At 41.3% G+C, this 24532-nt stretch overlaps 1 protein-coding gene across 4 annotated transcripts in view; it reads left to right on the forward strand.

Moving 5' to 3' along the window:
* The window catches only part of xpnpep2 (X-prolyl aminopeptidase (aminopeptidase P) 2, membrane-bound), an 89574-nt gene that overhangs the window by 53562 nt on the left and 11480 nt on the right, over positions 1-24532 (forward strand). For all 4 annotated transcript variants that reach the window (XM_048544565.2, XM_048544567.2, XM_048544566.2 and 1 more), the window contains exons 12-19: positions 1130-1219; positions 1977-2086; positions 3698-3775; positions 6736-6807; positions 12161-12221; positions 13637-13706; positions 17446-17550; positions 22436-22498. In XM_048544565.2, the coding sequence (XP_048400522.1) occupies positions 1130-1219; positions 1977-2086; positions 3698-3775; positions 6736-6807; positions 12161-12221; positions 13637-13706; positions 17446-17550; positions 22436-22498 (649 nt within the window). The remainder of the gene's footprint in view (positions 1-1129; positions 1220-1976; positions 2087-3697; positions 3776-6735; positions 6808-12160; positions 12222-13636; positions 13707-17445; positions 17551-22435; positions 22499-24532) is intronic.

Raw genomic sequence — 24532 nt, forward strand, 5'->3', positions numbered from 1 at the left:
GCCCTAGTAAAATGACTTCAGAATTATTGTTTTACCTTTGAATTCTAATTGTTCCTTGAGTGCCATACCTTTCTGATTGCTTCCAGCTACACATGCAAGTTCACTCACCTACTCTTTCTTCTTATTCATCACTTAGTGCACTGCACTATTGATTTTTCAGTTTTCATGCCATGCTCTGTCAAATACCTGACTTTACTTTCAAACGCTTCTTCAAAGCCTGTGTTTTTAATCGTCATCTATGGAAATAGAGTTTCCAGCAAATTTACAGCTGTACAATCTCCAAGGAAATTGTTCTGCACTCTTTAATTTTTCTTTTGATCAGTATCCATAATTTTTTTTGTCCTCAATGTTAAATGTCTTGAATTATCATCTCATATGAGAATAATTTGTATTCGGTTTTCTACAAAAATGTATGTAACAGTTTGGTCAAGAATGTTCAATCTTCCTACTAGTAATCAAACATACGATGAAATGGGTAATGGATTGTTCACTGAACCTTAATTTCTGCTTGTTTACTGGCAGTGTCTGAGCCCACCTCTTTTTCTAGTTTCTCTCTGAGCATCCTTGATGCCCTCTGCAAGCTCAGTTTATCCTCATCTTCTGCTCTTGTTACCCCATTTTTACTAAACTGCTAACATGTAACTGTCCTATTGAGAAGATATAATATTTAATTACATTCATTGCAAGCATTGTACACCCTGTACTTTTCAGGACTTGGGTTCCTCGTACACACGTATCAAGAACAAGTACCACAGTCTCCCAGGAGACTGAAACAAACAACTTTGCAACCAGTGCAAGCTGACATCTGCAAGAGAATTATCATTTATTGTTCAGTGCTCAGAGCGGGGCTATCAAGTATCAGAGAAAAAATGGTCTCTGTTCTTTCCAATTCTTTGTCAAAATAGAGATTAAAATGTTGTACACAAGAAAGAAAAGTATTGGGATTTCAAATTGCAGTTAATATCTGTTACAATTTACAAGGTTTTGAAAAAATGACATAAATATCACAGTGATATTTGAATTCAGACAATATTGAGGAAATGAATTTCTTGTGCAAGAACTATGTGAATTTCCTTGTAAAAAGTAAGCCTTGAATATTAATTATTGATTTATTTTTCAATTCTTGCAGTCAAAATTGCTTATTCATAGATACTCCCCAGTGCAACTCACCAAGGCTGTTAAAGACACCACAGAACAGAAAGGACTGAAAGCAGCACATGTAAGTATAATGAAATTATAGATGGAGACATAAGCACTCCTACAGGAAACATATCCAACCAAAGTCATAGGCCATATAAACAACAGGAAAATTGGTAGCATCAAAAACAGAAATTGCTGGAAAAGCTCAGCAGGTCTGGCAGCACCACTGAAGAAAAATCAGATTTAACATTCCAGTTCAGTAAACCTTTCTCAGAGCTCCTCCTGTTCTGAGGAAGGGCCACTGGACCCGAAATGCTAACTCTAATTTTTCTTCGCAGATGCTGCCGGACCTGCTGAGCTTTTCCAGCAACTTCTATTTTTGTTTCAGATTTACAGCGTCCACAGTTCTTTTGGTTTTTAGACTGGTAGCAAATTTGCTTGCTGAACTTCCTGCACCTCAGTGATTTTCTTTCAAAAAGAGCAGGATAAATCAACCTCACTGTTTTTGAAAAAAAAAACTAATGAATGTACTTGTGCAAAAATGTCCATTGACAATGCAATATTTTAGTAAGCTCTTTCAAACTGCCTTAAAACCTCTTAAAAATACAACCGTAAATTACTTGGCAGAAAGGAAGTACTTAAAGCATTAAGGAAAAACTACGTGAAATACTAACTGTTCCCATCTTGGACTCAGACTTGCAATAGCGATTACCTTGCTGGTAAGGGAGATGAGGTAGAGATGTTCATGGGAATGCTCATGCAGGGAACAGTTATGGGGTTATTGGGATCTGGGTATAATAATGCAATATTTACTTTCAAAACGGTTGTTTTCTCAGGTGCGTGATGCAATTGCTGTCATACGCTATTTTGTATGGCTGGAAAAAAATGTGCCAAAAGGAACTGTGACGGAACTGTCAGGTGCAGACAATGTCAACAAGTTACGCAGGTACAAAATTTGCCGAAAATTTAAATGAAGTCATGTCATGTATACACTGGTCGATGTTCAATTAAAAAATTCTGCTAAAGAACAATTTACCAACATTCTATACCACATGGACAATATTTTCAAAACTGAAACATATTGAAGCAATTACTCATCGACACTCTCCAGACATATTAAATGTTTCATCAGTATGTTATGGAATGCAGTATTATACCCACAGGAGAAATTGAAATGTATGGTTGTAAATGCTGAAAACATTCACATGAAATTAAGACATTCTAAAATAAACATATTGCTCTTTAGAAATTAAAATTATACTCTATTTTAAGAAATTTGATATGCACAAATTAAGTAGTCATATATCTATGTGATTTTGTGCAATAATTTCAAATTTTTTTTTCTTTTTTTCAAATTGTCATTGAATTTTTGATCATTTTCAAATGCTTCAGTTGATGCCATTCAAACTTTATCATTTGTGGCAAAATTCCAGCAGTGAGTTAAACAGAGATCCCATTTTTTTCGAAAGGGAATTGTGCGTAGCCACATTGCCATCTAATCCTAAACCTTGTAAAAGGATGTTGCTTTAAAATTACCATGACTTGCTGTCTTCTTTGTAGGTTTTAAAATTTCTTAGTGGCAGCTGTACAATGCACATTAACCTTTGGTGTAGAAATACCTACAGAAAGAATCATGCATTATGTCAACTGTATTAAGGTTTAGGTCCGCTGTATTAGACGTCAGGCCTACTCAGTACCAGTAGCTTAATACTTAAAGGGCTTCAACAATAAAGAATGTTGTTCTTCAGCCACAGAGCTTTATCCTAGCGGCTATTGCCTATTTTACCACTGTTTAATGTCTGATCTTGAACTGTATGCATAGTTTCAACAAGGCATCTCTAATATCGAACTTAAAGAGTCGATTGTCTCATCTTGACAGCCATCATGAAAATAATGCATGATCCAAGACTGCCTTAAATTAGAAGATGACTATGCTGTTGCATTGTGGTGAACTGTGGTGTACAGAGAACAATTCAAATAAATGCCCAGACACCAATGGTTTTATTGTGTTATTATAATAAATAAGGCTGATGTAGGATCATTCCTCTTAGAGTTTGCAATGGATCATGTGTGGCTATGAAAATACATCTAAAGACTGGTGTGATTCTTCTATTCGTTAGGGAATGTGAACATCATTGGCTGGGCCAGCACTTATATAACCCTCAGACTGTTACTTTACTATGACATTTCTATTCTCAGACTGAGTCTGTTATGCACAAAGGTAGATTTTTTTGAATTGTTTACAATGTTACAATCATTGTTGCTTTCATTACCAATGTAAAGCCAGAAATTAACGTTGGCAACATTAATGGACAAATGCTCCTCTGCCTGCAACCTGAGTGCCAATATTAATTAATTTATTTTGAATCAAGGAGCAGCCAGATAAAACAGCAGACATAGAAAGTTCATCAACAGATCCAGTTCATCAAATATCATCCAGCCACTGTTGTTACCAACAATTTCCAAGCCATTGATATATGAGTTATTAAATTGTATGAGCTACCAATCACCAAAATAATGGACCAGTCGAGGAATCATTTGTCATATATTTTTACAGGGAGCAAAAGCATTCCAAGGGCATCAGCTTTGAGACGATTTCTGCCAGTGGTTTGAATGCGGCCCTTGCTCACTACAGGTCAGTGTAGAGAAATGTAGATCCCATGAGGTAAAGATCAAATAGTTGATTCTGTTAAATCTGTCACCAAATGTAACATAAGTCTACCGTATAGGTGTGTGTGATAATACCAAAGTATTGTCTACAAGAATAGTGCCAGATGACTGGAGGATAGCAAATGTGGTTCCCCTGTTCAAGAAGGGGAGTAGAGACAACCCTGGTAATTATAGACCAGTGAGCCTTACCTCAGTTGTTGGTAAAGTGTTGGAAAAGGCTATAAGGGATAGGATTTATAATCATCTAGAAAAGAATAAATTGATTAGGGATAGTCAGCACGGTTTTGTGAAGGGAAGGTCGTGCTTCACAAACCTTATTGAGTTCTTTGAGAAGGTGACCAAACAGGTAGATGAGAGTAAACCGGCTGATGTGGTGTATATGGATTTCAGCAAGACGTTTGGTAAGGTTCCCCATAATAGGCTATTGTAAAAAATGCGGAAGAATGGGATTGTGGGAGATATAGCAGTTTGGATCAGAAGTTGGCTTGCTGAAAGAAGACAGAGGGTGGTAGTTGATCAGAAATGTTCATCCTGGAGACCAGTTACTAGTGGTGTACCGTAAGGGTTGGTGTTGGGTCCACTGCTGTTTGTCATTTTTATAAATGCCCTGGATGAGGGCGTAGAAGGATGGGTTAGTAAATTTGCAGACGACACTAAGGTCGGTGGAGTTGTGGATAGTGACGAAGGATGCTGTAGGTTGCAGAGAGACATAGATAAGCTGCAGAGCTGGGCTGAGAGGTGGCAAATGGAGTTTAATGCAGACAAGTGTGAGGTGATGCACTTTGGTAGGAGTAACCAGAAGGCAAAGTACAGGGCTAATGGTAAGATTCTTAGTAGTGTAGATGAGCAGAGAGATCTCGGTGTCCATGTACACAGATCCTTGAAAGTTGCCACCCAGGTTGACAGGGCTGTTAAGAAGGCAATACAGTGTTTTAGCTTTTATTAATAGAGGGATCGAGTTCCAGAACCAAGAGGTTATGGTGAAGCTGTACAAAACTCTGGTGCGGCCGCACTTGGAGTATTGTGTACAGTTCTGGTCACTGCATTATAAGAAGGATGTGGAAGCTTTGGAAAGGGTGCAGAGGAGATTTACTAGGATGTTGCCTGGTTTGGAGAGAAGGTCTTACGAGGAAAGGCTGAGGGACTTGAGGCTGTTTTCATTAGAGAGAAGAAGGTTGAGAGGTGACTTAATTGAAACATATAAAATAATTAGAGGGTTAGATAGGGTGGATAGGGAGAGCCTTTTTCCTAGGATGGTGACGGCAAGCACGAAGGGGCATAGCTTTAAATTGAGGGGTGAAAGATATAGGACAGATGTCAGAGGTAGTTTCTTTACTCAGAGAGTAGTAAGGAAATGGAATGCTTTGCCTGCAACGGTAGTAGATTCGCCAACTTTAGGTACATTTAAGTTGTCATTGGATAAGCATATGGATGTACATGGAATAGTGTACGTTAGATGGGCTTCAGATCGGTATGACAGGTCGGCACAACATCGAGGGCCGAAGGGCCTGTACTGTGCTGTAATGTTCTATGTTCTATGTTCTATGTATTATGTTTTTGCCCTACTAAAACAAAGATCAGAATTTATGATTTGGATTTTGCTGTGAAAGAAACAGTGACACATTATTATTAGGCCACAGCAAATAAGAGCCCATCCCTTGTGAGCCATAAAGATAAACTTTTTTAGTATGACCTTAAATCTCCTCATCGACTTGTCATTACATAACTTTTCCATAGGTCAATAGCTGAGTTCTAATCTTTACCTTGAGAGCAGCTGATTAGTTTTGTTTAGTGATGATGAGGTGGGTGAGTGCCACTGCGTGGACATGAATGTAAGCAAGAGTAGAGCTTACACCAATTAGCCTTGATGATACTGTGCACTGGGAGTGTTAGAGTGTGAGAAAGTGACAGAATAGACAAGATTAATCGTCTTCGAGCACTGCAAGGCATTTCTCCTTGTGCATTAAGCAACACTGATCTGGGCTGCTATCTGGGCTCAGACTGGCTGTATCTGGTTCTGAAGCCATTGACAGTCTAATGGTAGAAAGGACGTCCCTCCACTTGACTTCACTGCTCGTCAGCAAATTCCCTTTTCATACATGGGGTACCATCTTCCTTTTATGAGACATCTTGTTGGCCAAAACATTGGTGCAGCAGGTTCATGCCTTGCAGCTCTTGTAGTGGTAAGCAACTGGGTTTTAAATACTGTGGCTGTGGTGTGAACAGCACAAGGCCCTGGCAGTGGTGAGCACTTTTGTCTTTGCTGCTGCATGATTGAATGTGAAGGATGCCGTAGAGCTTAGATCCATTAGTGGGGACAGCAGCAAAAGACTGCATGTGAAAAATCTCCATGGGCCATGGTGGGAAACCTTGCTTGAAACTACCTGATAATAACAATTAGCCAAAAGAAGGGAAAATTCAGCTCCTTGTTGCAGTTGAATTTGCAGTTTAACAAAAAAATCAGGGCAAATATTTCAAAGCAGTAACCTAAAAGTGCACTAAAAACATAGAGACAAAAATAGGCAGCAAATTGTTGTGCGCAGTGCTCCCCAATGATGCATTCCCCAATATTTCACGTAAACTAATCCCTATTTCAGGAAGTAGATAGTCGATTATCAGAAACTTAAGTTATGAAATGCTGGTTACTGACAGAAAGAAGAATTAAGGAATTTGAGATCATGGTAAATAAAAAGGGATGTAGAGTAAAGGGATGGTTCAGTAAGTCTTGATTGTGAGGATGCGTAAAAGATGAAATATTATTTCTATGATCTTAGAAATTCAAAACCTTCAAGTAACTATGCCATTAAAACTTAAAAATTGATAGAAATCAAAACTATCAGGCTGAATTATTGATTCAAACTTAAGGCTATTTTACTGGATCTAAATTGCCAGTGCTTTTCACTTTTTTTTCACTTTTTGATTTAGTCCCAACAATGAAACCAACAGGAAGCTAAGTATAGATGAGATGTACCTGATAGATTCTGGAGGACAATACTTGTAAGTATGCTGACACACACACACACACACACACACACACACACACACACACACGCACAATTTATTACGGAAACAAGCCTTGCTGGTAAAGGCTTGCTCCATCTACGGCACAGGGTAGATGTAGTAACAGTGAGCCCGCTGTGGGAATACGACATGTTGAGCTAATCCTCCAATTACCTCAGTATGATTCTCCCATTTTGTTGACAGTTTCTTTAGATTCCAATTGTGACATCACTGTCAAGTATTAATGCTAATATTTGGTTTTAGACATCCACAAAAATGGAGGAGAATAACCTGAAGGAGATAAGATCCCAGTTTTGAGTTAAGAATGAAAGCAGTGGAATAATTCCCGATTTCAGCACAGTTTTAATGCAAGCAAAGAATAAACTGAGTGTGTTGGCAAGCAAATGAACAACAATCAGTTCACTTATTACTTCCCCCTTGCTTCTGAGAATTCTTCAATATAATTGGGTACTTAGCCTCTTCCATCTACTGATGGATACATGGCAGCCCCTTGGCCACCAGATACAGGAAAGAGAAAATCCATGTCAGAGAAATTGCATTATCTTTGCTGGGTTGAAAAACAGCTTCTCTACCTTTTTCAGAAGTCATCTAACAATTCATAGATCTGGAGTAATGCATTTTTAATAGATAGTTTCCTCTAGTTGTAATATTTTAGATACATCATAAATATTGCAGCAAGGTTTTCTATGTTCAGTATTTCTGAATCACAAGACATTATCAAAATGGAATATAAAGTTCTTCTGGTGTGCTTACAAAGATCTTTCGCTCTCACAACTCTGCCTAAAAATCTGGTGACTCATAATTCACTTCATTGCTGGATGTGCTGAATGCCTCAGACAAAATATAAATGCAACAAACATTTGCTGACATAACATCACAAAGTTATTACACGTCAAAGAACTTTGTAATGTGTAAAATGCTTTCAGGTGTTCCTGAAAGATGTGAAATTGTGTGAAGTGATCACAGTGAACATTTTGCTAAAAGTTGTGATTGAAGGACATTAAATTGTCTTTACCAGGTTGCCTTGAGGAAGCAAAAGATGTAGTCAGCAATATTTTGCCCTGAACAAATGATGTGGAGGTGCTATTTTGGACTGGGGTAAACAAGGTCAGAAATCACATGACAACGGATTATATTTCAATAAGTTTATTTGAAAATACAAGCCTTTGGAGCCTCACTCTTTCTTCAGGTGTTAGTGAGAGAGGTGTCATCTGACAAAGAATTTACAAGTAAAAGATCAAAGGGTCACACAACTGATGAGGATGTACTAAACAAATCTACGATCTTTAATCAGTTAGAAGGTTTTACAGATATGTGAATCCCCAAATTTCTTTCAACTCACCATCCTGAGAGAACCAAAGGTTTTATCAGCGTAAAGAAGAGGTGACATTTTAGGTTAGGTATTATTGTGTCCAGCTCTGATTGCCCTATTATAGGAAAGATGTGGAGGCTTTGGAGAGGTTGCAAAGGAGGTTTACCAGGATGCTGCTTGGACTGGAGGGCTTGTCTTATGAGGAGAGGTTGACTGAGCTCAGACGTTTCTCCCTGGAGAGAAGGAGGAAGAGAGGTGACCTGATCGAGGTGTACAAGGTAATGAGAGGCATGGATAGAGTCGATAGCCAGAGGCTTTTCCCCAGGGCAGGATTGACTGCCACGAGGGGTCATAGTTTTAAGGTGTTAGGAGGAAGGTATAGAGGAGACGTCAGAGGGAGGTTCTTCACCCAGAGAGTTGTGAGCGCATGGAATAGTTTGCCAGTGGTAGTCGTGGAAGCGGAGTCATTAGTGACATTTAAGCGACTGCTGGACATGCACACGGACAGCAGTGAATTGAGGGGAATGTAGGTTAGGTTATTTTATTTTTGGATTAGGATTATTCCACAGCACAACATCGTGGGCCGAAGGGCCTGTACTGTGCTGTACTTTTCTATGTTCTATGTATTAGATGTGAGGCCTTGTTTAGAATCTTTTTGTGTTTTGGTTTGGAGTCAGACTGGTTTTATTTCTAAAGTAGGAATCATAAAATGCCACATTGACTGACTATCTATAAGTTGTGTACTTTTTGAACAAAATAGAATGGATCTGCAAATACAAACTCAAAATAGATTTATACATGTGTATGTGTGTAAGAAGGGGCGTGGTGGGAGGGAGAGATAGAAAAAGCACGTGTGTGTGTTTTTGTGTGTGTGTGTGTGTGTGTGTGTGTGTGTGTGTATGTGAGATGTAGTGGGAGGGAGAGATAGAGAAAATGTGTGTGGGGTGGGGTCTCAGGAGGAGGGGTGTGTGGGTTAGGGGAGCTGGAGTGGTGGGAGGGAGAGAGAGAAATTGTGTGTGAGAGCGAAAGTGTGTGTGTGTGTGTGTGTGTGTGTGTGTGTGTGTGTGTTTGGGGGTGGGGTTGGGGGGACAAGTGTGTGTGAGAGAGCATCTCCAAGAAGATCGCGCATATGACACAGACATCAGGATTCTGCAGAAATGCAGGAACTCACAAAAGATCCCAAAAAGACTACAGACCACGAACCCACTCAAATCGACCTACAACACAGATTATGCTGAGAGATTTTGCTGTCGCACCTCTCGCAAACTCCTCAACCATCTCGTACACCAACTCTACAGCAGGTCGCATAACCTTGAAATCTAATTGGAGTCCATATTCTCAGCTTGCGCTCAAGATACAGCAGCACAGTTACAAGACACTACCAAGCAGATGAGGCAGTGGAACTACTCCACCTACATGCACACCAAGAATAAGAAACTGGAGAATCTTGGCGTCACCACCAGTAATAACCAAGCCTCCCCTCATACCACAGTTGAAAGCAGCACCACAGCAGGAAGATCCATTTTCGACTTATCTGACCACACCCTTCAACGAGACAAGATCAAAGTTTTCTGCCCCACCACCAAAATGGACCCCATTGGTCTCACGGCAGACACAGAGGAACTCATCAGACAAATGAGACACGAGGAGTTGTTTCAAAATGTCAGCAGTGAGCCCAAAGAGACAACCAACGAACCGGATCAGTTAACAGAGAGATCCTTGGGGGATCTGGCAAAGAAGAAATTGAATTGTACCCCTCCAGAGTGCCGTTGCCCGGGTGTTGACAGGTATGCTCAAGTCATCAGAGAATCCGTGAATGCCAGATTCATCAGCTGCATTGACAAGGTAGTGCAAAACATCACTCAGACACAACGCACCGACATTCGTGCTCTCAAGACCAATTGCAACATCAAACCAGCAGACAAAGGAGGAGCCACCATCATATAGAATAGAACGGACTACTACAAAGAAGTATACCGACAACTGAACAACCAGGAACACTACAGACAACCACCTGCCCATCCGACCAAAGAACACACCAATCAATTGAACAGACTGGTCAAGATTTTTAGTCCAGCCCTTCAGAGTACCCTACGCACTCTCATCCTGCGTGGGGGATTTCTACTGCCTTCCAAAGATACAAAAAACCAACACACCTGGACGTTCCACCATATCAGGCAATGGGACCCTGTGTGAGAACCTCTCTGGCTATGTCAAGGGCATCTTGAAACCCATTGTACAGGGAACCCCCAGCTTCTGTTTCAACACTGCAGCTTTCTTACAGAAACTCAGCACCAACGGACCAGTCGAGCTAGAAACATCCATCATGTTTCAACTCTCTACACCAGCATCCCCCACGGTGACAGCATTGCTGCAACAGCCTCAGTATTCAACACCATCAACTGCCAATTTCCAGACACCATCCTTCAACTCATCCACTTCATCCACAAACACAACGTCTTCACCTATGACAACTGGTTCTTCATCCAGCACATGGAATAACCATGGGGACCAGATTTGCACCCCAACATACCAACATTTTCATGTACAAGTTTGAGCAAAACTTCTTTGCTGCACAAGACCTCCAACAGATAGATTGACGATGTCATTTTCCTTTGGACTCATAGCGAGGAATCCCTGAAACAACTACACAATGATATCAATAAGTTTCATTCCACCATCAGACTTACCATGGACTACTGTTCAGAATCAGTCTCATTCTTGGGCACATGCATCTCAACAAAGGACAGACACCTCAGTACATCACTCTACCGCAAGTCCATGGATAACTTCACGATGCTGCATTTCTCTAGCTTCCACCCTAAGCATTTTAAAACAGCCATCCCCTACGGACAAGCCAACGCACACACAAGATCTGCGATGAACACCTGAAGGTGTTGAAGGACGCCCTGATAGGAACAGGAAATGATGCTCAAATCATCGATCAACAGTTCCAACATGCCAAAGCGAAAAACTGTGATGACCTCCTCAGAAGACAGACGCAAGATATGCCTGTTAGGTTACCTTGCATCATCCAGTACTTCCCAAGAGCGGAGAAACTACGCCATGCCCTTCGCAGCCTTCAACACATAATTAAGGACGATAACCACCAACTACCTGGCCTTCAGGACAACATCGATCACAACATCACACAACCCTGCCAGGCAACCTCTGCAAGACATGTCAGATCTTCGACACGAACACTACCATCATACATGGGAATACCACCCACCGCATGCATGGCAGATACTCATGTGACTTGGCCAACATTGTCTATCTCATATGCTGCAGGCAAGGATGCCCCGAGACATGGCATATTTGCGAAACCATGCAGACACTATGACAACAGATGAATGAACACCGCACAATGAGAGCCAAGTTTGGTTCCCATGAGGATCTTGGGTTCATGTCACACTACAGGTGACCCTACCCTACACACACACACACACACACACACACACACACACACACACACACGCAAATCTATTGGTGAATTTGTTTTTGCAGGTACTTTCTATTTTGTTTAAAAAGCACGTAATTTATAGACAGTCAGTGAATATGGCATTTTATAAATTCCTACTTTAGAAATAAAACCAGTCTGGCTCCAAACCAAAACACAAATTGTTTCTAAGCAAGGCCTCACGCCCAACAGGCATCATCTGATCTAAAATATCACCTCTTATTTACTTTTAGTTCTCTCAGGACAGTGACTTGATAGAAACTTGAGATTTACATATACATATAAATCAATTAAAACCTTCTCAATGATTAAAGATTTAACAGCATCTTATATATGTTTAATACATCCTCATCAGTTGTGTGACTCTTTGATCTTTTACCTACAAATTCTGTGTCTGATACCACCTCTCTCACTAACACCTGAAGACGGAGCTGGGCGCAGAAAGTTTGTGTTTTCAAATAAACCCATTGGGCTATAACCTGGCGTTTTATGATTTCTGACCTTGAACAAATGAACCTTCCTTTTAAAAACTGCTTGACTTTGTATTAAAATCTTAGGGATGGGACAACTGATATTACCCGCACATTACACTGGGGAACCCCAACCGATTTTCAGAAGGTACGTAAAGTTTACGAGTCTGTTTCAGTAAGCATTTCATTGTGCAGATTTATGTTGATCTTGCAGGCTGGATCCGGAAATTAAACTATTTACTCCTGAGCTTTCCAGTGGCTCAGTTTTTAAATACACTACAAAACGTAAAGCTAATCATACAGAGTAAGAATGTTCCGACTGCATTTCTCAAACTGTAATTGAGGAAGTTAACCCCGACAATCGAAATGCAGGAGCTGGTTACAATAGTTCTGGTCTACAGATAGGAAATTGGACAATCTTCTGCCAGCTCTGGTCACCACCTAACTAGATTCCCATTATGTAACCCTGAAAATATGACAAACGACCAGTGTAGGATTTTATGTTGCTCTCCCAGTGAAAGGCTGGACCTGTTTTAAAACAAATGTTACTCTTACTGAATGAGACTACTGGGAGCACTGCATAAGAGGAATGGCTTACCCAATGACTTAACCTGACCCTAGTCATTTATGTTGGTCTTCCCAGTCTCTTTACGCGTGGAATAGCTCAAATACAGTTTTACCTCACCATTGCCATCTAAAGCGCAGGACTTCTAGCAGAATACTTAAAATTTGGCAGAATCAGTTGTAGAAAAGTCAGGGATGGATATATTGACATTTATATCCTGGTGAATCACCTCTCAGGATTCACTTATTCCCCAATAAACTCTTCCACAATTTTAAAAACAGCTATTTTTAATGCTCCTGTTCACTGGTGAATACATGCTTAGGTATTTTAAATTTATAATTCAAATAATAGAACAGATTTTACAAAGTTCTGCTCCTGGTTAACAGTTTTGCACATCTATGGCACACACCAGGAGTCGGTGGCATCTCCCTCACATTCTTTATTCCTGATATCACCCAGTAATTTCCATAGCTCTAACACCTCTCCGATAATAGGATGCTCAAAACCAGCTCCGGCCCTCCTACTGCATCTTAGCTAAAGTCAGGCATTAATCTGTTGTCATCTTTTGTGATTTTGTATTGTGTTTTGTATATAAGCTAGAATCTCATTTTCTCCATAATTGATTTTTTATTGCCTTTCATTCCTTTAACCCTTCCTTTAAAAAAATCATGCAGCAGTAGCTTTCTGTTCCTCCATTTATTTAAAGCCGTTTTGTTTGTATCATCTCTTAAATTTTGATTATTACAAAAATCATAATGTTACTGTGAATTGTGATAATCTTTCGCAATTTGCAAAAAGTTCTAAAGTTTTATTCAAATATTCTCATAGGGAGAACAATTCAAAATTACTTTTTGGTCTGTTCTGAAATTGTGCCAAATATCTCGATCAGCTGCATTTAATTAAAACACAGATTTCCTCAAGTGACATAGTTAAGAGCTGACTCTCACACAAAATGATTCTATTCCTCATCAAGTGGTTTCCTTTTGCCTACTTGTCAGGAAGCTTACACTCGAGTGCTGATGGGAAACATTGACCTGGCTCGATCAGTCTTCCCCACAAACACAATTGGTAAGTCAGCAAAAGAATAAATAAGGCCAATTTTCTGAATGTATGCAATCATCTGGGAGTCTTGCCTGCTGTATATTTGAGGCAGTTAAGCGCACTGCCCAAAACATTTCAATCACATTTATGCTGCAAGCCTGCTGTACAAGATTGGGCCTGTAAATTGGCCACAAATAGTGCCACCATTTTTCCTGGTAAGAATTGAAAATATTTACAGCACAAGAAGAAACTATAAGTCACGGTGTGCACACAGTTAACAACTGGCCATTTGATTTAATCCCATTTTCCATCATTTCATCCATAATTCTGTATAGCACTAATGGGCGTTTTGTTGTCTGTTAGACCTTCATAACTGCTCATCATGTTGGACTTTTGGTCATCACCTTCTTTCTAGATCAGGGTCCACACGGCTGATTTATGCAGCCCAGAGCAGAAAACTACTAGATGGTCAAATGGGAAAAGGCACTTAAACAAGTTGTAGTTTATTGCATGAAAACAATCAGATACAAGATACATCAGTATGACAGACATTGTTTCGCAGAGTGTAGATCTTGTAGATATTTTACACTGCTGCCACTGACTGTGAGGAATCCCAGAAGGCAGGTCTGCCTTCAAAATTAGCAGTTCTAACCATGCAAGTTCTGTGACATCGTCATATTGGATAAATTTTAAAGTACTCCTCACCATCAAGCTTTTCAGAATCAAAAACACTATACAAGAGGCTTCTGTCTGTTGCCTCACAATGCCATAGACTAATTCGCCTGTTTTAAATATTTAGAAGGGGGAAGAGTTAAGGAAAGGCGATACATAGGCTTATGAAGCAGAAGGATACAGAGGCATTGCAGGGCACCTATTCTGGTAATGATACCCAAAGTGCAACAGGAAGGGACAATGCGCAAAAAGACAAAATTAATGGCTCTTTACTTTAATGCACTTCGTATCTGGAGAAAAAATGAGTTAACAGCGCAAATAACAGGTATGATCTTACAGCTATTACAGAGACATGTTTACAAGGAGATCAAAGCTGATGTACAGTCTTTATGGCTAGAGGGAAGAAGACATTGGTGGGAGTAGTCTGTGGGCCCCTGAACTGTAGTTTTCTGTAGGACAGAGAATAAATCAGGAGATAATAACGACACATAAAAAATGATAGTATCTAAATCATGGGTGAGGTTATTTTTAATACAGCTTGGGAAAATCAAATTGATATCGGTAGCCACAGGAAGAATTCATTAACTTAATTTGGGACAGTTTCTTAGAACAGTAAGTTGTAGATCCTACCAGTGATCAAGGTATATTGATTTTAGTAATATGTAATAAGGTAGGTTTAATAAATAATATCAGGGTGAGGGGTCACCCATTTAAAACAGATGAGGTGAAATTTCTTTTCTCTGAGAATAATGAATCTGTCAAATTCTTTACCACAGAGGGCCATCAAGGCTGGGTCATTAAGTACATTGGGTTAGTTTAAAAGCAATTTCAGGCTATTTTCTTTTAATATTACTTTAGGACCTATTGCACTACTTGTGGAAGAGTTACTAAACAGAAGGACTCCTGTGTACTGGTCATTGGCACACGGGATTTTTTGTTGAGGATCTCATTAATGATTAATTAATGATTATTAGCTTCCTTGAAGTGTCTTGTCTCAAACTCATTATTAAGCAACACCATATTTCCTATTTCTTCTTTAACATTTAGTTTTGGGGGACATTTTCTGACTTTCAAGCGAGCCTCTGCTTGTCTGTTGTGTCATTTCCACTTCACCACATAGGTTTTATTTCATTGGTGTACTAATCCATGGAACAAAATAGTTTACAAACAGGCCGTTGAGTTTGGGGTCTTTTTCTCTTTACTCAATTTTTTTATTTAACCAGTAAATCTGGTTAAATATGCTCTATTCTGCAGAAAGTGTCAGCCCTTTTTGCATATCACTCAAGTGGTCATTATGTTTTGGATGACTCACACTGATGACTGATTCCAGCTGATTTTATCATCAGACAATGAAACGATCTCCAGGCAGCACCTGCAGGTACGCAGCAGAAATTGTTTGGCAATAATTGAGAGATAAAGTTCACAACTGATATTATCCTCATCAACCAAAGGACACTAAGGTTAACCGTAACAACTTTCATCATCTGACTGAAATCACATAGCTGATTCATAATCAAATCTGGTAGTTTATTGCTCTCTCTGCTCCTTTTAACACAGTGTATATAGTCACCTCTTGGCTAAGCTTTAGCTCACCTAATTTCCTGACTCCTTATGTTACTAAATGCCAAGCTTAATTTGATTATGCTCCTATGGAACAAATGGGAATGGGTATTTCATTTTAAAATTCTTGAATGAGTTTTCCATAGTTCACTTAGTCATTTTCTGAGCCACTGAGGAACTAAAGTTTCCCCAGTGCCTATTTTGCTCTTAATAATGGACAGTAAATGCCAACCTCCCACTGCACCTGAGATCCTGCTAATTAATATAAAATAAAATGTGGAGCATTTTATACATTGTTTTTGATTATCTTGTGAGCCATTTTTGGAAGATGTTTGGACTTTTTAGAAATCCTAAAGCCACTTCTGATTTCAGATATGTAGGCAGGATCTTCCAGCCCTGAACAACATGGGCTATGGCAAGAAACGTGAGAGAATTGAATGAGGTCTTTCTCAATGTCAGGACTAACAAGTCGCACTTTCCAGTTAAGTACTGGATGTCCTATTAGTGAGCAACAAGAGGCCTTTAACTGGAATTATCTCTCATTATCACCCTCATCCTATCCAATCTCACTTTAGTAATATGTTGGTTCCCATTTTACTACCCACCCAACAAAGATGGATGCTAGGAATTCCCAACATGAAAGTCAGCAGGTACCATCCGACTCCAGCAATGCACTTGCTCCTCAAATCTCCATCTTGGACACCCAGCACTGACATCTCAAGGTACACTCCATGGGCAGTGGCTGTGTGCACTCCATGCCCATGGTCTTTAGCATTCAACATATGCCAGTGCCTCTGCACTTTCATGATATTCTAAGTGTATCTACTTATAATACACTTCTGCACTTTATTCCTGCACTTAGAATGCACCAGCAACTGTCATTGGAATGCTACAGTACTGCTACTGTGTGTGGGCACCCAGCTCCTGGTTTGGACCATTATACATCTCAAAGCTGCTCACTTGTTTTCTTACCACTCACTCCCTCAGTGTCAATATAATCACTCACAGCCTATGTGCATTGCCTTGCCTTTTAGTAGTTTGCTCCCTCAGCTATACTGCAGAAGCACACAGTGTTTCAGTCTTAATTTAGCTTGTAGTGCAGACATAAAGGCACGAAGCTTATCATAGTTATCAACACAGTAAGTCAATGGCAGTTTTCATGCCTATCCAGGGGCTTGGGTACAGACATTTGGCCACTCAGCAGTCAGGTTCAGGATCCTAGGCTCTAGACTGCTAGTATTTGATTTATACAATGGCCTTTTGAAGATGGTGCCAGCACCAGGAATCCTGGGGTACCCTCATTGTCACAAGTACTTCTGGCTGTGGCACGTGGGAGAATCATTCTAGAATCAAACAAGGAATGCCATGTGGACATATTTAGTGAGGAAAATGTGACAATAATGTAAAAAAAATACCCACTAGGCTGCATGAAGAGAAATCCTCCATGAACTTGTCAAAATGACACTTTGTAAATAAGATAAGATTCAGCCCATAAAATTTGTCGGTCCTACATTAATAATGTTTTTGCCATTAGGAGATGAGCTTGACGTATGGGCTCGACATGCTTTGTGGGAGGCAGGACTAAACTACATGCATGGAACTGGACATGGAATCGGCACCTTCCTCAGTGTTCATGAATGTGAGCATGTTCGAACTGTTAATCATTGCATTTCATAGAACATAGAACATTACAGCACAGTACAGGCCCTTTGGCTCTCGATGTTGTGCCGACCTGTCATACTGATCTCAAGCCCAACTAACCTACACTATCCCATGTACCGTCCATATTCTTATCCAATGACAACGTAAATGTACCTAAAGTTGGCGAATCTACTACCGTTGCAGGCAAAGCATTCCATTCCCTTACTACTCTCTGAGTAAAGAAACTACCTCTGACATCAGTCCTATATCTTTCACCGCTCAATTTAAAGCTATGCCCCCTCGTGCTTGCCATCACCATCCTAGGAAAAAGGCTGTCCCTATCCACCCTATCTAACCCTCTGATTATTTTATATGTTTCAATTAAGTCACCTCTCAACTTTCTTCTCTCTAACGAAAACAGCCTCAAGTCCCTCAGCCTTTCCTCGTATTATTTTTTCTTTTTGCCCAGTTCTGCAGCTTATCTATGTCTCTCTGCAACCTACAGCATCCTTCGTCACTATCCACAACTCCACCGACCTTAGTGTCGCCTGCAAATTTACTAACCCATCCTTCTATGACCTCATCCACGTCAATTATAAAAATGATAAACAGCAGTGGACCCAACACCGACCCTTACGGTACACCACTAGTAACTGGTCTCCCGGATGAACATTTCCCATCAACTACCACCCTCTGTCTTCTTTCAGCAAGCCAATTTCCGATCCAAACTGCTATATCTCCCACAATTCCATTCCTCCGTATTTTGTACAGTAGCCTACTGTGGGGAACCTTATCGAACGCCTTGCTGAAATCCATATACACCACATCAACCGGTTTACTCTCAACTACCCATTTGGTCACCTTCTCAAAGAACTCAATAAGGTTTGTGAAGCACGACCTTCCCTTCACAAAACTGTGCTGACTATCCCTAATCAATTTATTCTTTTCTAGATGATTATAAATCCTATCCCTTATAACCTTTTCCAACACTTTACCAACAACTGAGGTAAGGCTCACTGGTCTATAATTATCAGGGTTGTCTCTACTCCCCTTCTTGAACAGGGGAACCACATTTGCTATCCTCCAGTCATCTGGCACTATTCCTATAGACAATGACGAGTTAAAGATCAATGCCAAAGGCTCGGCAATCTCCTCCCTGGCTTCCCAGAGGATCCGGGGATAAATCCCATCCGGCCCAGGGGACTTATCTATCTTCACCCTCTGAAGGATTTCTAATACCTCTTCCTTGTGAACCTTAATCCCACCTAGTCTAGTAGCCTGTATCTCAGTATTCTCCTCGACAGCATTGTCGTTTTCTAGAGTGAATACTGTTGAAAAATATTCATTTAGCGCTTCCCCTATCTCATCTGACTCCACACACAACTTACCACTACTATCCTTGATTGGCCCTAATCTTACTTTCATCATTCTTTTATTCCTTAAATACCTATAGAAAGCCTTGGGGTTTACCCTAATCCTATCCGGCAACAACTTCTCATGTCTCCTCCTGGCTCTTCTGAGCTCTCTCTTTAGGTCTTTCCTGGCTACCTTGTAGCCCTCAAGTACCCTAACTGAGCCTTCACATCTCATCCTAACATAAGCCTTCTTCTTCCTCTTGACCAGAGATCCCACCTCCTTCGTAAACCACGGCTCCCGCACTCTACAGCTTCCTCCCTGCCTGACAGGTACATACTTATCTAGGACACACAGGAGCTATTCCTTGAATAAGCTCCACATTTCTAATGTGCCCATCCCCTGCAGTTTTCTTCCCCATCCTATGCTCCCTAAATCTTGCCTTTCAACTTAGTTAACTATGCAGGTACAAAAATACATCGACATTACAACAGTGGCAACACTTCAAAAAAGTGTACTTAATTGTAAAGCACTTTGCAACATTCTGCAATCATGAAAAGTGCTATATAAATGCAGGCATTTTCCTGCATTCCAAGGTAGTAAAAATTTAATATTTCTTTATTAGAGTATTTGGCCATCAGAAGTTTTCAGTATTGTGAAAGGAATGAGCAAACTAATCCAGGAAATCCTTCACTTTGGTGGAGGTTTGTAAAAAGCAAGCCACACAAGTTAAAACTAATGTGTAAGGAATAAGAGAGGAGTTCAGGTTTGTGTGTTTGTTACCTGTGAGCATATCTGCATGCATCAGTACCCTGATCTATTTGTAACCAACACCCAATCTAGCAACTACATCACAAAATAATAGTCAGACTTCAGCCAGTTTCAGATTAATTTTAATTAAAAACATTGGTGTGTAGATGTATTGTATTGGAGTCAGTTCATAGGCATATGATTGGCAGGCATAAACAAATACTCTTGCATTGGTCAAAGGCCTTATCTCTTTTCTTTTGGTTAAACAAACTTCTGTACAAAGATCTAATCTGTAATATTCATAAATTGACCAATGAGAGAGTTTCTTTTTTTCAAATGCTAATTTCTAGTTTTGTTGAAAGTAAGTTATAGTCTTATAGTTATACAGTGTGGAAACAGACCCTTCGTCCAACTCGCCCAGACCAAACATATATCCCAAACTGATCTAACCCCATTTCCTGTGATAACAAAGTGTAGAGCTGGATGAACACAGCAGGCCAAGCAGCATCTCAGGAGCACAAAAGCTGACGTTTCGGGCCTAGACCCTTCATCAGAGAGGGGGATGGGGTGAGGGAAATGGAATAAATAGGGAGAGAGGGGGAGGCAGACCGAAGATGGAGAGAAAAGAAGATAGGAAGAGAGGAGAGTATAGGTGAGGCGGTAGGGAGGGGATAAGTCAGTCCAGGGAAGAAGGACAGGTCAAGGAGGCGGGATGAGGTGGTAGGTAGGAAATGGAGGTGCAGCTTGAGGTGGGAGGAAGGGATGGGTGAGAGGAAGAACAGGTTAGGGAGGCAGAGCCAGGTTGGGCTGGTTTTGGGATGCAGTGGGGCGAGCGGATGAGCTGGGCTGGTTTTGTGATGCAGTGGCGGGAGGGGAAGAACTGGGCAGGTTTTGGGATGCAGTGGGGGGAGGGGAGATTTTGAAGCTTGTGAAGTCCACATTGATACCCTTGGGCTGCAGGGTTCCCAAGCAGAATATGAGTTGCTGTTCTTGCAACCTTCGGGTGGCATCATTGTGGCACTGCAGGAGGCCCATGATGGATGTGTCGTCTGAGGAATGGGAGGAGTAGTTGAAATGGTTCGCGACTGGGAGGTGCAGTTGTTTGTTGCGAACCGAGCGGAGATGTTCTTCAAAGCGGTCCCCAAGCCTTCGCTTGGTTTCCCCAATGTAGAAGAAGCCACATCAGGTACAATGGATACAATATACCACATTGGCAGATGTGCAGGTGAACATCTGCTTGATATGGAAGGTCATCTTGGGGCCTGGGACAGGGGTGAGGGAGGAGGTGTGGGGGCAAGTGTAGCACTTCCTGCAGTTGCAGGGGAAGGTGCCGGGTGTGGTGGGGTTGGAGGGGAATGTGGAGCGGACAAGAAAGTCGTGGAGAGAGTGGTCTCTCCGGAAGGCAAACAGGGGTGGGGATGGAAAAATGGCTTGGGTGGTGGGGTCGGATTGTAGATGGCGGAAGTGTCGGAGGATGATGCGTTGTATCTGGAGGTTGGTGGGGTGGTATGTGAGAACGAGGGGGATCCTCTGGGGGCTGTTGTGGCGGGGGTGGGGTGTGAGGGATGTGTTGCAGGAAATGCGGGAGACACAGTCAAGGGCGTTCTCGACCACTGCGGGGGGAAGGTTGCGGTCCTTGAAGAACGTGGACATCTGGGATGTGCGGGAGTGGAATGCCTCATCCTAGGAGCAGATGCGGCGGAGGCGGAGGAGTTGGGAATAGGGGATGGAATTTTTGCAGGAGGGTGGGTGGGAGGAGGTGTATTCTACGTAGCTGTGGGAGTCAGTGGGCTTGAAATGGACATCAGTTTCTAGCTGGTTCCCTGAGATGGAGATTGAGAGGTCCAGGAAGGTGAGGGATGTGTTTGAGATGGCCCAGGTGAACTTGAGGTTGGGGTGGAAGGTGTTGGTGAAGTGGATGAACTGTTCAAGCTCCTCTGGGGAGCAAGAGGCAGCGCCGATACAGTCATCAATGTGACGGAGGAAGAGGTGGGGTTTGGGGCCTGTGTAGGTGCGGAAGAGGGACGGTTCCACGTAACCTACAAAGAGGCAGGCATAGCATAACCCCATTTCTTAGCATTTTGTTCATATCACTCTAAAGCCTTCCTCTTCATGTGCACATCCATATCCTTTTTAAATATTGTAATTCATCCCACTTTCAACTCCTCCGGAAGCTTGTTCCATAGACGCAGCACACTCTCTGTGAAAAAGTTGCCCCTCAGTTCCCTTTTAATTCTTTTCCCTCTTACCTTAAACCTATGCCCTCTAGTTTTGGACTTCCCTAACCCAGGAAAAAGACGGCTATTCAAACTATCCATGCCCCTCATAATTTTATATTCCTCTATAAGGTCACCAGTCAGCCTCTGATGCACCAGGGAAAATAGCCCCAGGCTATTCAGCCTCTCCCTGTAGCTCAAACCATCCAATCCTGGCAACGTCCTTGTAAATCTTTTCTGGACCCTTTCAAGTTTCACAACATCTTTCCTACAGCAGGGCAACCAGAATTGAATGCCGTATTGTAAACGAGGCCCCACCAATGTCGTGTACAGCCACAGCTCCTATGACATCCCAATTCCTATACTCAAACGCACTGACTAATGAAAGCAAATTGCCAAATGCCACCTTCACTATCCTGTCTACCTGTGACTCCACTTTGAAGAAAGTTGTTCCACATATTGCTCATTCAGAACCTTCAGAGTAAACAGGCTAGTAGCAATAAAACAAGCTAATTATTTGAAAACGTAAGTGGAGTTTTGTTCATGTTTTCGGTTGATGCACAGGGCCAGTCGGCATTGGAAGCCCTCATACTTGCCAACTTCAGGAGGGGATGTTTACATCTATTGGTAAGTTTACCTAAAAATAAATTATTTAAACATGAAATTGTGCCAGAAGAGTTTATAAAGAAAAGCCTGGAGCTCAGATATTTCATATTTCATCGTGAATTCCTTCAATTTGAAAACATGGAAGTGCTCAGATGGGGGAGGATGGAGGTCATGGCTGTTTTTGGAGGATGGCAGTGGTGATTCTAGCACAGAGGGATGCATTGTCAATGGCAACAATTGAGCGGGTGCAGCATGTGATGTGAAAGGGATCAAAGAAGTTGTAAACTAGGAGAAAAGCCCGGAAAGACATAAAAACAGAAGTTGCTGGAAAAGCTCAGAAGTCTGGCAGCATGTGTGGAGAAAAAATCAGAGTTAACATTTTGGGCCTGGAGAGCCTTCCTCAGAACCAGAATCTTTTACGATTAAATTAAAAACTTTCAAATTACATCACAGTGAATTAGAGAACATGCACAGAATTGGCACCTTGTCTCATTGTCAATAACCTGCTAATTGCTTCTAAAAGTGCACTCACTGTTCTTACCCAGAGAAATTTTACAGCCAGTTTGTGCACTGAAAAGGCCAATAAACAACAAGTGAATGATCTGTTTTTATTGAAGTTGTTTGTGTGACCAAAATTGGGCGGTATATTCCTGACAGCAGATGGGCACACCCACTAAATGCCCATAGCCTGGCAGGAACATGGTGGATTCCTCCCAACGGTGGACGGGAGACATATCAGCTTCTCTTTTACTCACCCCATCATGGAGCCCCTGCGACAATACAGTCACAGCCAAAACCACTAGCCATTTTGTGAAAGGATTTTCCCTCCATACTGATGATCCCTGATACGCGTGGCCCTGAATAATCCATGCATTTTCAGTATGCTGCAGAGTGCTCTTCATTTTGAAGGGCCTTGTTGTCCTCTACCTGTCTCTTTAGCATCTGCTTGTCCTGGTAGGCTACCAGCTATTCAGAACTGTGTGCCCTCACACTGGACACTCTGCCTTGTGAACCTACTAGACATCATTAACTGGATAGCAAGTATAGAGGCTCTCTCTTCGTTCCTGACTGCTGCAAAACTGACACTGTGCTATCAGACACACTCTTGTGGTCAAATGCCAAATTTGACAGCAAGATTCTGATTGATACTTCTAAGCAGGAATGTATTTCTCAGTAACCAGTTGTTATTTGGAAGACACATGGATGACCTTAGTCATTTTCATGAAAAGGATCATTTAACCTCCTTTTCTGATGAGTGCACAGTAAGGCCAAAGAACTACTAGCCCTTCCCATCATGAATTTAAAACCTCCTGACAAATATGTCAAAACACAGCAGGTCACCAATCATGTCCCAAAATTCTTCCACTGCCTGTACAGATAAAGAGAAGTTAATACAAACAGAGAGCAAGGGTTTCCAGCTTAATTTTCTTTGATCACAGGTCATTTTCTATTTATGGCCCTTTAACCTTCGCATTAAAGTGTTTTCCCACACAACTTCTATGCGTGTACAGAGGTTATACCCTTTGCTACCTTTGGAGAGTCTAGAACCAGAGGGCATAGTCTCTGAATAAAGGGACACCATTTAGAACTGAGATGAGAAGGAATTTTTTCACTCAGAGAGTTGAGAGTCTTTGGGTCACTTTGCCATGGACACCTGTGGGGCAATGTCCTTGTGTATCTTAAAATCTCAGATGGGTAGATTCTTGATCAGTTAGGGAATCAAGAGTTACAGGAAAAAAAAACAGGAAAATGAACTTAAGGACTATTGGATCAGTCATGAACGTTTTGAGTCGTGGAGCTGCCTTTAGGGGTGGAACAGGCTACTCCTGTTATTCATTCTTATGGTCTTGCGGCCACAGACACTGATGCAAAGTGCAAACTGTATGTACCTTGAAACTCTCTAAATGTTTTAGTATTGTTAAATAAATTAAAGTCCACACAGTCCAACAATGAATGCAGGTAGGGAAGATCTATGTTCCCCTATCTGGAATAAAAACTTTGCAACCCACCATCACAGTATTCAGCTGTTTAACAAACTGCAAACTTTTCTCAGAA

The sequence above is a fragment of the Stegostoma tigrinum genome, chromosome 15 (genome assembly GCF_030684315.1).
Source record: "Stegostoma tigrinum isolate sSteTig4 chromosome 15, sSteTig4.hap1, whole genome shotgun sequence".
NCBI classification, from domain to species: Eukaryota; Metazoa; Chordata; class Chondrichthyes; order Orectolobiformes; family Stegostomatidae; genus Stegostoma; species Stegostoma tigrinum.